Raw genomic sequence first — 16,336 nt, 5'->3', positions numbered from 1 at the left:
GATGTCATTTATATAGTGGGCACCAGGTTCGCCCAAAATGGATTATTATTCCGTATGTAAAGATGGTCCCATAAACAGATTGGTGAACCTGGCTCTCATAGTGGTTCCTCTAATCTGTCTATGAAATTCTCCGGTGAACGTGAAGTAGTTATGATCCAAAGTAAACTGGATACAGTCCAAAATTAACCTGACCTGGAAAGATAGTATATTGAGATCTTTACTCAGGGAAAAAAATGAACAGCTTGAAGGCCAAATTAATGTTGAATCGAGGAATATAAAGAGGAAGCGTCCAATGAGACCCACTTGTAGCCTGGCTGCCAAACATAACTGGAAAGTATATGCAGCATGTGTATTTGTAGCTGGGCTACAAGGCTCTGAGGAAAGCAGTCGATATAGCATCCTAAATTGCTGGTAAGACTGTTGATCCTGCCATAATAGGTCTCCCTGGTGGGTTTGTACTATCTTTATGTATTTCAGGGATATGATAAAAGAATGGGAAAACATGATATAAAAACTACCATTCATGGGCTTGGCCAAAAATATTTTCAACAATGTTTAGTATGGTATTATGGGATGGTTCTATAATCTTTTATAAACCATGGAAATGTGTTTTTTTTTTTTAGCTCAAACAGCAGCTATTTCTATTGGCCACAGCAAAAAAAGCCTAAAAAAGCGCCTATAGTATTTGCAAATCTGGTTTAAAAAAATGCTCAAATGCTTGAAAATAAATGCCTGGAAAATGCTCAGCCCATGTGAATATAGCCTAAAAATTGCTCAATAATTGTGCACACATAGATATTTTCCTAAGAAAGCCAAAACCTCACTTTTACTTTCTGAAATATTCATTTTTGAGGTTTATTAACATTTAGATTGAGAGCACTGTAGTTCAATAAGTACATTAACCTTCAGAAATACAACTTGCTTAATATTTGTGCAGTGTGTGTGTGTATACATACATACATATATATAATAGACCATAATATTGGTTTTAATAATTTCTGTGACCACTGTGCCGCTCTTTACCCCCGGTTCACATATATGCGGCCGTGCGGTCCGCGTTTTGTGCGGGCATGAGAGCCCATTCATTTGAATGGACTCCCGTGCCCCGTGACATGCAGAGAAGAAGTCCCTGCACGGGAACCTCGGTTCCCAGTACGGTTGCATTTTCCAGTGCAGGCAGCGTGCCATTGGAACTAATGGCACCAGCCCACGGGTCCGCATTCCTCTGTGTGGGTGGTGTGGCTGCACGGATTTTCGTGTGGATCCGCAGCGGCACCACCCACACATATGTGAACCTGGCCTAATGCAGGCCATAGACGGGTCGAAAGTCAGCCGAAAAAAAATCTGCAGATTTTCGCACCGTTAATGGGTTAATTGGTCGGCCATTTTTCGGGGTTCTTCTGGCACATTTTTTTATCAGTAAAGTTGAAAAACAAAATCAGCCGATTTTTCCGCAATGATGGGCAAATCGGCCAATCGTTTTACCGATAAAAAGTCTGCGCATGAGCCATGACCTGCAAGAAGAAGAAGAAAAAGAAGAATAAGAATTCCAGTCCGCTATTATATTTGACATGAAAAAGTATTGCGGTTGCAACAATGTATCTATTTGTATCCGAATAAAACATCTGTATCCGAAATGGATACAAATAGATACATTGTTGCAACCGCAATGTCAAATATAATAGCGGAGCTCTCTGCAAGGGACAGAAGTAATTAAATGCTGGCCGTAGATGGGACAAAAATCAGACGATTTTTTTTTTACCGTTGGTGGTAACGGCCTATTGAACGACCGATTTTACGTTTTTTTTTTTTTTAAAACGTCCAGTTTTCAACCCGTCTATGGCCTGCATTAGGAATACTCTGTATTTTTTGAGTCTCTGTAATCAGTAGCGTTTCGGGTTTCCATAGTATATAATCTGGTGTATCATCTCCTGTTGCCAAGATTTTGAGCATGTGCTTTAGGTTCCGTGTGCGTTCCAGCATAGGGGAAACCTAGAAGCCCAGTATACTTTAGGGATCAGCTACTGACCATTCATGGATCGCCATCTAGGGGTACATACTGATCATATTGGTAGGAATTACTATACGAATCTAGTTTGCTTTATGATGCTAATTTACTGTCGCTCATGCAAGTGGCTTCATGGCAAGGTATTATTAATGTGCGCGCTGAATCAGCCCATGAAATGGATTACTAGTGATTTAAGGATGGATTCAGCTTTCAATGTGCAGTTTTCATTTTTATGCTCCTACTTACTTATGTATTGTTTCATGGATCGGTCTACATATCTTGATTTGATTACCTATTTATTTGTTTGGCTGATCATTAATGTTATTTGCACATGTTTGTATAGGGATTGTACACATTAGCATCATCTTTTGGTGCATGGAGAAGCTGGCACATTAGTCAGTCTGGTAGTCTTGCTTCTCCACAAGGGTTAAAACTCATGGTGTATTCGTTGGGCATTGCCCCCCCCCTCTGTTTTTGTGGGTAAGCTTTAGGCTCCATGTGCACTGCAGCTGATAAACGCACGTTTACGAGTTGTTTAGCGTTTTTTTCAGCAGCCCCTGAACTCTCCCTAACGTTTTCCTATGCATCCATGTACACATAGTCGTTTACAGGCAGTTGAGTTTACAGTCGTTTTTTTGAACGTAGAAAACTTGCGTTCAGGAGTAGATTTTATCAGCGTTTCAAACGCTTGTAAACGTGGCTAACCGTGTTTCTAAGCGTTTGCAAATTTTTTTTTTAAGTCTTTCATTTCAAGATGCTGCTCAGAGCCTTTTTTTCATCATGAAAAATGCATGCAAAGCGTTTTCCCGCTACTCAAATGGACCTGGTGCACCATACTTTGAGGTTTTGCATGAAAGAAAATATGTTAGACACTTGACTACTGCAATAATTTCTGCACAGAAATGAGCTGGAACACATCCCAACACCACAAAAAACAAGAAAAAAAAGACAGGTAATCTCAACAAATACTGCTCTCTCTGCTTCTGCTCTCTCTATTTCTCTCAAAATTTCTGAAATAGTTCATTTTTTACTGTTTTTAAGTGCATTCTGCGCATTTTGGAAGGTCTCCTGAGGTTATTTTTTAAATATACGCTTCTAAACGCAAATACTCATAAACGCTGTATGCAAACGCAGCTAAACAGACGTTTTTTAACCTACGTTTTCCAGCAGTCAGTTTCCAATGTTCAGAAGTGTCCCGTGTACATGGAGCCTTACACTCAATGACGTCTTTGTAAATTGCTCTGCCGTTAGAGTGTTGCGGTTAGCTCTGATGAAGAGGGCACTGCCCTTGAAACATGTAAGCTACGCCCTTGCGGATGGGCATCGTTCGGGCATATGGACTGCATTTGTATTTATGCTTGCATATGCTATGCTATTGGATTTCATTATTTTCTAGAATAAATTGGCCTGCTGATAATGCATTAGGCTGGTGCGCCCTCTCTTTATGTCTTTGTTTCAGGTTTTACATAAGTCTTAATGTTTGTATCCTGCATCTAATCCTATAGTACCTTGCAATTAGAAAATGATACCTTTTCCCATGATTAATAGAACTTGTTGGGACTTGTAGCCCCACAACAGGTGAATGTCCACAGCAGTCCTGCTCACTTGTATCACCTCTTCAGGAGAGGAGTCTTCATGCCGCCGGCACTCATTTCATGACACTGGTTATGAGAGAGGTTAGAGGTCACTGGTGGAGACCACAATCCCGGCTGCTCACTCTACCCTGGCTTGTTTGACTTACTGCACTTTACAAGGTTAATTGGTGAGCTCCCTGCATTCTCCCACTGCAATTATCATGTGCATTTGGTTTCCTGCAGAGCTTTTAAGAGAATTAATTTGTGTACACAAATGAGATTTCTTCTTTGAGCCTTTTAAGCAATGACCTTGGGTCTTAAATGTAACTATGTAGATTTATTGATTCTGTTTATATAGATTGAGACAGGCTAACAGAGGCTCTCTACCTGTTAAAGCTGAACTCCAGCCTTGCCTTCTATCTTGCATAGTCATGCAGGCTCCCCTCCTATACTGAAATTGCTTGCCCAGATTTCACTGTGAGCTTCCTAGTGTGCAATAGAACCTGCAGCAAATCAAACCGACCGTATAGGTTGCATGTCGACGATCCCCGCAGGATGGTCAGATCTGCGGATTGAGCATAATGGATCGGAGTCTGATCCATTATGCTCAATCCACAGATCCGATCCATTCTGCGGGGATCGTCAGAGGGGGTGTCACTAAGTGTTATCACACTGGGTGACACCAACCCTAGGGACACCCCTGCTGCTTACTGTATGTAGTTAATGCTACTATAGTCCATTACAGCACAGGCAGCATTCTGTAATGGAAATAGTTTGGGTCAACTCGTCTCAAAAAGTCGGAGTCTGAGTCCATTATCCTCCCCAATCTGCAGATCCGATCCATCCTGCGGGGATCGTTGGCATGCAACCTATATGGGGTGACACCGGACCCGCTCCACGAAAAGGTAAGTTGTAAAGAAAGCTGATGATCCCCGCAGGATCAGATCTATCCTGCGGACATCATTGGCTTGCTTTACAACTTACCTTTTCGTGGAGCGAGTCCAGTGTCACCCGGTTCGACCCGCACCCCCCGTACCTTTCTCGGGACGCCACTGCCTCTGATCAGTGTATTCTGACAGCAGAGAGTTGTGCTGTCAAAGTACAATGTCCCAGCTCGGAGGTTTCCTCTACCCACCTTGCTCGTGTGGAATCCATTTGTTTTTTTTGTTCAGCCTGCTGGTGGATTGGAAAAAAAATGGTGAATCTCTGGATGTCTTTGCTGTTCCTGGCCCACCCTTTCATTCATTGGATTCCTTTCAGAAACAGAGGCCCAGCATCTGACGTGAGCTTTGTCTAGGATGGCCTGCATGTAATTGCAGCCTTCTCTAACTCCCACCCCTCCAGACTGACATTTACCCAACAAGGCATTTGACATTTGCATTACTCTACTCAAGAGCCAGCCCTCTGCTTGCATCAGGGCTCTAGAGAGCAGTACTGGGGCTGGGTGCTGTGATGTTTTATGTAAATGACATACTGTACAGCATCCTGCAGGCCCCTCCCATCAGCCATGGTCTAACTGTATTCCATAGAGAAGCACAGTGATGACACCAAAGGATGTAATAAAAATAGAATTTTTTTTCTTCTAATAAATGTTATTAGCATATTGATGGGAAAAAGAGGAACAATGGAAGGCACATATAAGCAGATTAATTTTCAGCTTCAAACAGTCAATGACGCTGAGTATCTTAAGGATGATCCAATTTGCAGCTTAAGATGCTTGTGTATTTTACAGGGATCAGAAGTTCATTTGATATTAAACTGCACTTTTTCTTCAGGGAGTGGAGAGTAAAGAAGCACGTTATATGTGGTACGGCATCAGCACAACTACTGTTTGAAGTCTTTGGTAACATGTTACACTCATATCTAGGGTGTAACATGTTACTGTGCACCTCTCCTCGCATGCTGTCCTATGACAGCGGGCAGGGGATCCTTTCCCAGCACCCGCTGTCATAATATATTAACATCACAAGTGTGCGGAGCTTCGCCCACTGAGCCACGTCACTCATTCACACAGGTCTATGAATGAATGAACTACAAGTCTGGTCTGCCACCGCTGCAGTAACAGACCACTGTAGTTCATTATTCTTCCTGCACTTCAGTAACTGTCATCGGCTGACTGCGGATACAATGATCTGCAAGCTCCTAAGAAAAAAAAATAATAAACGTACATTTCTTTTACCTGCATTTTTTTCCAATTAACATATCCTTAAAGGTAGAACTAAAGGCACATTTTTTATTTTGTATAGATTAAGGGAAATTTATTTTTCTATCTGTGTCCCATTGGGGATATTTCACTTCGTCCCGTTGCCGAAACGGGAACTGAGAGGAAATCCCTCCAAAGTGAGAGAATCCCAGGGTGTCACCAGAACTAGTGTCCTCTCTATTTCTGTGCTGGTGTTAACATAAAATTTTAGGGTTTTATTTAACTCTCCCTATTAGGCTAAGTTCACACTGGCATTGAAAGCAGGCGATTGAGGGGTGTTTTTAGAGCTCCTCAAACGCCTATTCAAATGATACTATGGAAAACTATCGCATTATCAAGCCAAAACATGAAGCGTTAGCGTCGTGTCACTTCGCTTCAAAATGGAAGCCTCGAGTCTGAATGAGTTTGAAGCCTTTCAGCGCCTCTCATTCAGGTCTATGGTAACGCTCTGCAAACAGGCAGGCATTTGCAAGGCGGTTGTGGTGTGGTTGCAGTTCGTTAACAACATTACAGTTTATTATACATGTTTGTGGTGCAGTTTTAACATGCGTCAAAAACGCACATAGGGTGTTTGGAGAGCGTTTTAAGCATTTTCTTTTTGCAAGTCAATCGCACCTATTAACACGCATTAACGCTATGTGAGTTTTATTTATTTATTTCAGGTACTTATATAGCACCGTCCATTTATGCAGCGCTTTACACACACATATATATATATATATTGTACATTCACATCAGTCCCTAACCCTCAAGCGGCATACAATCTAAGGTCTCTAACTCACATTCATATATACACATACTAGGGCCAATTTAGACAGGATCCAATTAAGCTTGTCTTTGGAGTGTGGGAGGAAACCGGTGCACTTGGAGGAAACCCACGCAGGCACAGGGAGAACATGCACACTGCAGGCAGGTGGTACCGTGGTTGGGATTCGAACCGATGACGCTAGTACTGCCAGGCGGAAGTGCTAACCATTTAGCCATTGTGCTGCCCCACAGTTTAAATGTTAGTATTTTGAGTCAAGTGTGTACAAGTCCTTAGTGAATCTCCCTAATGGGGGCATATATAGCACTGAAATCCTGACAGGAAATCTAATCCCTCTTCAAGAAATGTTGCCTTTAGTTATACTTTAAGGGCTCATGTGCACTGCAGCTCATAAACTGATGTTCAGCAGCTCCTGAACTCTCCCTATTGTTTTCCTATGTGTCCATGTACACACAGTCATTTACAGTCTTTTACAGGCAGTTGAGTTTACAGTCATGTTTTTGAATGCACTGAATTTGCGTTCAGGAGTAGATTTTACCAGAGTTTCAAACGCCAAATGCTTGTAAAGGCATGTAAATGCGGTTAACCGCGTTTATAAGCATTTGCGTTTAGAAGCGTTTTTTAACTGTTCCATGTCCAGATGCTGTCCAGAGCCTTTTTTCATCATCAGAATTGCATGCAAAGCATTTTCCAGGTACTAGTACACCAGTGCAGTCAGTTCCAGGTTTCGCGTGAAGGATGAAATGGCAGAACGTGCTGCATTATGCTCATGATGGGATCCATAGTGAATGCAACCAGAAAAGACAGGTCATCTCAACACATACTGCTCTCTGCTTCTGCTATCTCTATTTCTCTCAAAATCTCTGAAATAGTTAATTTTTTACTGTTTTTCAGTGCATTCTGGGCATTTTGGAAGGTCTCCTGAGGTTATTTTTAAATAAACGCTTCTAAACGCAAATGCTCATAAACGCGCATAAACGCTGTATGCAAACTCAGCTAAACTGACGTTTTTTAACCTACGTTTTCCAGCAGTCAGTTTCCGTCGTTCAGAAGTGTTTTCCAAATGCCCCGTGTACATGAGCCGTAACGCAGTATGAATTGTTTTGGAATAGAGTAAGGGAGGGTTACCTTTTTCAGGTTCTTACTGTGTGTGTGTGTGTGTGTGTGTGTATATATATATGTATGTGTATATATATATGTATGTATATATATATATATATATATATATATATATATATATACACACACATACATACATTCTTCTAGTGTAATTTACAAAAACCTGAATAGATGCCTTAACATGTCACGTGTGGCTCCTGATTTTTAATTTTTGGTGATGCTGGTGAGTTTAATCACTCACTGGCTTTTGTAACCACACAGGAATACATTGATTCTTTTCTTCTGGTAAAACTTACAAGTCCTTTTGTAGTTTAATTGAAAATCAAGCATTATGAATATCCTAATGCAGCCGTGGTAGAGAATCTGTCTGGTGCAGAGAGCAGAACCAGAGACTGTTAGAAGATTTCGTCACTGATGCATAATTCAGCTCATCAGACTGTACCAAAACCAAAGTAAAAGTTGTCGGTGTGTTGGAATGCCCCGTTGTCTTCTGTTGCCATCAAACTGGCAGGCATTTATCATACAAAAGAGCTATTCAAGCCAATGTAGCTTACGTGTTTAGGGCAGGTGTGCATATGTATGCATGGCCAGTTTCTATTGACAAATAATATTCTCATGTGTTACCTTCACAAAAGGATTAACATTTGTCATTTATTTGAAATTATTCATTTGAATTAAATGTTTAATTCCTATACTGACTTTTTGATCTTCTTTTCATATTTTGGTAACTAATAAATCTAATTGACTTATTTTCCATAGAATGTTGCCAAGTATATTTCTTTTCATTTGAAGGTGGGCTTTCATGTACATTTCTATTCTGTATGTGAGTGAATATAGTGGATGTTAATATATGCCATACTTGTTTTTTTCTGCAGTTGGTCGGTGGCGAGTTTGATCTAGAGATGAATTTTATTATTCAAGATGCAGAGAGCATTACCTGCATGTCGGAACTGTTGGAGCACTGTGATGTGACGTGCCAGGCCGAGATTTGGAGCATGTTTACCGCCATTCTACGGAAGAGTGTTCGCAACTTACAGACCAGCACTGAGGTCGGCCTCATTGAGCAAGTGCTGCTAAAAATGAGTTCTGTGGATGACATGATCGCAGGTATCTAAATAAAAATGTACTGTTTTATCATTTGTCTCTGTTTTGTCTCAGAATAAATTAATTAAATCCTAATGGAGGAACCAACTGACTTGGGACACATTAGACTAGCCATTCTCTACTAGGATTTTGTGGAACCCTAAGGTTCTTCCAGGGGTGGCTAAGAGTTCCTAGAGCTGTGGCTAAATGACATCCCATTTGATGATGCCTGCATAGTTCCAGGTTCATTGTCACTAGGCAGGGGGTCATTTTGGCTACTACTGTAAGGGGCCATACTTCCCACCACCATTGTAAGAGACATTTTCATAATGATCTCTGACAGACTATGCTTTCAAAGGGTACCCTGAGACCTGAAAATTATTTAAAGGGTTCAAAGGTTGGTTTAGACACTCTAGAGATGTCATTCTCAATGTATAATTTTTTGCCCTTCACAGGTTTTTCATGTGGCTGAACGGAAGGTTCAGCCATGCATATCTTATATACAGTATGTTAGGAATCATGTTTTTACTTGTGCTCATTCACAGTCAGATAAGACTTTCATGGGTTTTGGATGTCAGACTGCTTTCCTGATCTTCATTCTCTTGTCTGCCCACAAATATTATGGCATCCTGTTATGTGTTTTCCAAATCAAAAGAAACGTTCTACTTTCCTGCTATTTCCGGTAATCTCTGTGTTTGAGTGCAAACCATCATGAGCCTATTTTGCCTTTCATGGAGAAAAATCTGATTCATTTTCCTATTGATTGAACATGGGCAGCAAGATTGAATACAGATCTGAATGTCTAGCAGACAGAATTTGACTATTTTTAAAATTTACTAATGCATACATGTAGACCTTTCTTGACCAGCATCAGTCAGATTGGCAGAAACATGAACCTTAGTACTTGACTGACTTTGCCTTACTTTGAACTGTCTCTAAAACCGACTATAGATGGAAACATTTTCTTTCCTGCAGCCATGGGTTGCAGGAAAGAAAATCGCTCAATTCCCTGTCAGTACAGTCAGTGTTGGTGGGGGAATCCCTCCTGTGGAGCCGTTTTGTTCTCCTGGTGAGGGTAGCCACCCCAATAATCGCTTGCAAAATCCTACGGGGCTGCTTGTACCAAGTTGCTTGATCAATCAACTTGGGTACATTCAGTCTGCCCATACATGGTTTGAATCTCGACCGGTTCCTGCTCAACCGGCCAAGATTCCAACCACCTATGGCTATCTTTAGCGGAGGCCAACATCCTGATAAAGGAGCAGGGCTATCAAAGGCTATCACCTTTATCTTGGTTACCTACTGACTGATGGTCTGATAACGGATAGGTTCTAAAGTAAAGCTTTCTCTGCAGCAAAATAGTGAGCCGCATGACAGGGACTTCACCAAATCTGAAACTAGCAATCAGAGGCAGGAATGGTTTAGATGATCTGCCACTTACAGCGATGAGGCTCAAGCACAAGAGAGCCTACAGGCACAAGATGTGCACTACTATATTTCAGGAAAATTTCAAGACAAAAGGTACATTTTTCAGGGTAATGCTTAGGCCCAGTTTTAATTTCAAATGCTGTGTAACATTGAAAATCTTCACTTGTTGATTTCAGGTATACTTTAATTACCCTAAAAATTTCACCATTAAAAATTTCTTAAAGCCACCAATCATATTTAAACCTGCCTTGGATATTTAAATGTGGTTACTGATACAGCAAGCGGAGAGAAATTAATTTTTGTCTGAATAGAATTAGTAGCTCGTTGACTAGCTTCTTTTGTTGCCTGCAATTGCTCTGCAATTATTTCACCTTTTAAGTCTCAAGAAAACTAAAAATATGCACTGTTGGGAGCCTTGGAGAACTGGATCTGAGCGTCACCGATTGAGAGACCACACTGTGCAAAGACAAGCTAATTGTTCTAAATGAGCAAATTGATGAAATAATTGGGGTCATTGAATGATGAATTTTATTCACCATTACCGTAGTTGAGTACTAGTCATAAATTAAGATTCGGGACCTTTGATCTGCTGTGGCTGTCCTTTTGCATAATTTGCTGTATTAATAATGGTTCTTACTGGAGGTGATGAAAGCTGCTGGCTGTTCACATGCTTATGCTTCTAATAGATGACCAGAGACAATTCCGAAAACTTGTGCACATTATTTTGTTTTTTAAGGCATTAGTGAAATAAAATGTCTTCTAACTCAAATTTCAAACCCATTTTCATCACGTGCCACATCAGCATTATGGTTGTCCTCAAAGGGCCAGTTGTATCTTAAAATGGTTGTAAAGGCTCACAGCTTTTACCTTCATGCATTCTATGTATGAAGGTAAAAAACCTTTATTGTGCAGCCCCCCCCAGCCCCCCCAATACTTACCTGAATTCCATCGCAATCCAGAAATGTGCACGAGATCCTTGGCTCCTTGGGGATTCTGCCTCCTCATTTGCTGTGACAGCAGCGGGAGCAATTGGCTCCCACTGCTTTCAATCACATCCAGTGAGCCAGTGAGTAGAAAAACTGGGTGGGTCCAAGCCACAGCTCTGTGTGAATGGGCACACAGAGCAGCGGCTCAGGAACCCCCATAACAAGCTTCTTGCTCTGGGGGAGTAATCGGCAGGAGGGAGGGGTCCGAGAAGAGGAGGATCGGGGCTGCTCTGTGCAAAACCACCGCACAGAGCAGGTAAGTATAAATGTTTTTTTTTTTTTTTAATATTGCCTTCATTATCACTTTAAGACTATAGAAATGTATCCAATACTTTTTTCCTCAGTGCAATTTGGGTGAGTTCCTGTACCTGTGCTCTAACAGTAGGAGGATTTGAAGGGGCAATAAATACCAGGAGTGCATTATATGCAGAGTGTTTGGGATGCGCTATATACGGAGTGCAAAGTTTGAGTGCATAGTGCAGAGTTCAGGGGTGCATTATGTATACAATTCAGGGTTCAGGAGTGCGTTGTGTGCAGGGTTCAGGAGTGTGCTGTGTGCAGAGTGCAGGGTTCTGGAGTGTGCTGTGTGCAGGGTTCAGCTCTCTTTCACAAGCTGTCCACATCCCTCTTCCACCCCTCCTCATCTCTGACCTCTGCACCACTCTTCTCCATCTCTGATAATGAAACAATATCCATCTGATTGTAAATCAATAGTTGATTTTACACATATCACATATTTTCAACTGATGCACTCTACAAATATGTATAACATAAGTACCTATGATCCATTTTATATATTAAGTCATATATTTTTGTGTATCACAGTGCTAGTACTATCACATGCATTGCTACCATTTGGAGGAAACTTTTACACAGGAGTTTAGAGTTCATCCGTGTGTCTCAGACACAGTTGTGAAGGTTTCGAATGCATGAAGGTAAAAAACCTTCAGCCTTTAGAACCACTTTGAAGTCCCAATTTACAGTCAGGTCCATAAATATTGGGACATCGACACAAATCTAACATGTTTGGCTCTATACACCACCACAATGGATTTGAAATGAAACAAACAAGATGTGCTTTTACTGCAGACTGTCAGCTTTAATTTGAGGGTATTTACATCCAAATCAGGTGAACGGTGTAGGAATTACAACAGTTTGCATATGTGCCTCCCACTTGTTAAGAGACCAAAAGTAATGGGACAATTGGCTTCTCAGCTGTTTCATGGCCAGGTGTGTGTTATTCCCTCATTATCCCAATTACAATGAGCAGATAAAAGGTCCAGAGTTCATTTCAAGTGTGCTATTTGCATTTGGAATCTGTTGCTGTCAACTCTCAAGATGAGATCCAAAGAGCTGTCACTATCAGTGAAGCAAGCCATCATTACGCTGAAAAACAAAACAAACCCATCAGAGAGATAGCAAAAACATTAGGCGTGGCCAAAACAACTGTTTGGAACATTCTTAAAAAGAAGGAACGCACCAGTGAGCTCAGCAACACCAAAAGTCCCGGAAGACCACAGAAACACCTGTGGTGGATGACCAAAGAATTCTTTCCCTGGTGAAGAAAACGCCCTTCACAACAGTTGGCCAGATCAAGAACACTCTCCAGGAGGTAGGTGTATGTGTGTCAAAGTCAACAATCAAGAGAAGACTTCACCAGAGTGAATACAGAGGGTTCACCACGAGATGTAAACCATTGGTGAGCCTCAAAAACAGGAAGGCCAGATTAGAGTTTGCCAAACGACATCTAAAAAAGCCTTCACAGTTCTGCAACAACATCCTATGGACAGATGAGACCAAGATCAACTTGTACCAGAGTGATGGGAAGAGAAGAGTATGGAGAAGGAACTGCTCATGATCCTAAGCATACCACCTCATCAGTGAAGCATGGTGGTGGTAGTGTCATGGCGTGGGCATGTATGGCTGCCAATGGAACTGCTTCTCTTGTATTTATTGATGATGTGACTGCTGACAGAAGCAGCCGGATGAATTGTGAAGTGTTTCGGGAATATTATCTGCTCATATTCAGCCAAATGCTTCAGAACTCATTGGACGCTTCACAGTGCAGATGGACAATGACCCAAAGCATACTGCAAAAGCAACCAAAGAGTTTTTTAAGGGAAAGAAGTGGAATGTTATGCAATGGCCAAGTCCATCACCTGACCTGAATCCGATTGAGCATTTCACTTGCTGAAGACAAAACTGAAGGGAAAATGCCCCAAGAACAAGCAGGAACTGAAGACACTTGCAGTAGAGGCCTGGCAGAGCATCTCCAGGGATGAAACCCAGCGTCTGGTGATGTCTATGCGTTCCAGACTTCAGGCTGTAATTGACTGCAAAGGATTTGCAACCAAGTATTAAAAAGTGAAAGTTTGATTTATGACTATTATTCTGTCCCATTATTTTTGGTCCCTTAACAAGTGGGACGCACATATACAAACTCTTGTAATTCCTACACCGTTCACCTGATTTGGATGTAAATACCCTCAAATTAAAGCTGACAGTCTGCAGTTAAAGCACATCTTGCTCGTTTCATTTCAAATCCATTGTGGTGTATAGAGCCAAAAATGTTAGAATTGTGTCGATGTCCCAATATTTATGGACCTGACTGTACCTTTCCTGCTTTTCTAGTGTTGGGGAGTGAAAGGGTTCTTATATTGTTTTAAATTTACTCTTGGGTATTGTACACTGAACATGGACCAGAGGAAGGAGTGAGTTGAGAAGGTCAGAAAAAAATTTTGACTTACATTTAAGGCTCCTTTACACGTATGCGGTGACTGGCGTGTTTCTGCACTGGATAAATGCCAGTCACCACTGGGTTCATAGAAAACTCTTGTTATCCATGTGCCCCATTTGCACTGTAATGCAGCCCAGACGTGTGGTGCAGTGAGCTACAGTAAAGTGCAGGCATTCTGTAGTGTGCTGCTGTGTGGTGACATAAATGCATTTTGTGCACTTTAGTTAAAGTTGGCAAAAAAATAAAAACATTTGATGCACTGAAATGTACATAACACCATCCCTCATTGCAGATGGAAGCTGGAGGATTTCGTGTGTGGGCAGAGTGAATGGGCCCAAACATTACTGAGCTAGTGGGTGCTTGTAATCTACCCCAAAATGCCAGATTATTGTTCTATTAAATGATTATGGGCAGCACAGTGGCTATGAGCAGCACAGTGGCTATGAGCAGCACAGTGGCTAAATGGTTAGCACTTCTGCCTGGCAGTACTAGGGTCGTTGGTTCGAATCCCAACCATGGCACCACCACCGGCCTGGAGTTTGCATGTTATCCCTGTGCCCGAGTGGGTTTCCTCCGGGTACTCTGGTTTCCTCCCACACTCCAAAGACATGCTGGTAGATTAATTGGTTCCTGTCTAAATTGCCCCTAGTATGTGTATGAATGCAAGTTTAGGGACCTTAGCTTGTACGCCCCTTGAGGCTTAGGGACTGATGTGAATGTACAATATATGTGTAAAGTGCTGCGTAAATTGACGGCGCTATACAAGTACCTGTATTAATCTAACAGATCTCTTCCAGAATAAGAATTTTGAGTCACAGATTGAAAGTGTAACGTTACTCACCTACTCCAACAGGAACACTCCTGGCTCCTCTCAGTATGTAAAGACAATAACACAACCTCCTGCACTTAAGTGCAGAGCTTAAGAGTATAATGCGCTTATCTGGCTATTGGGTATGGTGCCAAAAGGTCTTGCTGCCCTTTCAGGACTGTGGGTGTCCTCTCATAACTGGAATTAATAATTAAAGAAAGAGGGCGCACCAACCTAGTGCATTGCCAAAAGACACCATTTAATGCAATATAAAAAGTAGGACTTCTGCTCACAAACACATGTAATACACAGGCTTATAGTAGGATGCAAACAAGACTGCCTCTAGGTCCTCGGTACCCTGCCAGTGGTATGGGAAGTCTCCACAGCGTCCTTACTTATGCATTTCGAGTAATGAACCCTCTTCAGAGCCAAGTGTCTCCCACTGTGCTGCAGTTCATCATGTGGCCCCCGGCTGCTGTTGTGCAGACTCAAGGGAAGAGTCGGGCACCTGCAAAGTGGGAGACATAGCAGTGTGCTGTGACTGCTGTCAGTAGGTGGGACGTAAGAAAACTGACCCTGCCTAGTGTCAGCGACCAAGTGACCATGGGGGTGATTTACTAAAGGCAAATAGTCTGTGCACTGCAAGTCCAGTTACTCTAGATCTAAGGGAAAGCTCTGAAATGAAGGGGAGTTCTGCTGATTTCTAACATCCAATCATGTGCAAGCTGAAATGCTGTTTTTTTTTTTGTTTTCCTTGCATGTGATTGGATATTCTTTGCAAAGTTATTTATTTATTCCAGGTACTTATATAGCACTGTCAATTCACACAGTGCTTTACATCTATATATGAAATATAAATCGGTAGGCAAAATGAAATCTATAATACACTGTGATATAATAAAATAAACACCCTGTGTAGTGACACTTAAAAGTCCCACTTTCACCCTTGAAAGTCCAAAATATTATATAAACCTTTCCAGTGTCCATGAAATGTCAAAAATACACAAAAATCAAAATCCAAAAATTATTCATCCAAATTCTGATTCAAAATCACTGTGTAACTTCAAAATTGCTGTGTACCTCAAAAAAAAGAAAAACTGGATAGTGTATTATCCTCAATAAACAGTAAACAGTAACTTAGGTGTCCGTTTATGACACAGAGAATAGCTGCGATTCAGAGGATCGCAGCCATTCTCTGGTCATTCACAGTTTATGAGACTCAGGAGATCAGCGGAGAACATGTTCAGCCCTTCACTGGAGATCTGTGTTCTCCCTCCAGATTCTCCAGCCCAGAGCTGGAGAATCAGAGGGACCGCAAACTAAGCAGCGATAATTTACCTCTGCTTAGTAAACTGATCTCTTACTGTAATCTCGTGAGATTATAGTAAAATCAGCCGTTTTCCTGCGTTTGTAGACCGTTCTCTAGCGTTTGTAGACCGTTCTCCCTTCCTTCGGAGAACTGCTTCATAAAAGGCATTCACAGGAGAACTGTGTTCTCCGAGAATGCCGGCGAACTGAGCAGCGATCTATTACCGCTGGTTCATAAAAGGACACCTAAGTCATATAACAATAATTGAATCCAAAAAGAAGAAAGAAAAACTTTTTTATGTGCAAATAAAAACCA

At 41.5% G+C, this 16,336-nt stretch overlaps 1 protein-coding gene across 6 annotated transcripts in view; it reads left to right on the top strand.

Moving 5' to 3' along the window:
* NBEA (neurobeachin) overlaps positions 1-16,336 on the top strand; it is an 881,324-nt gene that overhangs the window by 210,230 nt on the left and 654,758 nt on the right. For all 6 annotated transcript variants that reach the window (XM_089690860.1, XM_089690861.1, XM_089690859.1 and 3 more), the window contains exon 2: positions 8,546-8,777. In XM_089690860.1, coding sequence (XP_089546986.1) covers positions 8,546-8,777 — 232 coding nt within the window. The remainder of the gene's footprint in view (positions 1-8,545; positions 8,778-16,336) is intronic.

This window comes from Staurois parvus, unplaced genomic scaffold (genome assembly GCF_062004578.1).
Source record: "Staurois parvus isolate SC_StPar_1 unplaced genomic scaffold, SC_StPar_1.0 ptg000544l, whole genome shotgun sequence".
Lineage (NCBI taxonomy): Eukaryota > Metazoa > Chordata > Amphibia > Anura > Ranidae > Staurois > Staurois parvus.
Note: the sequence above shows the minus strand (reverse complement) of the source record. Positions and strands in the feature narration are given on the sequence as shown.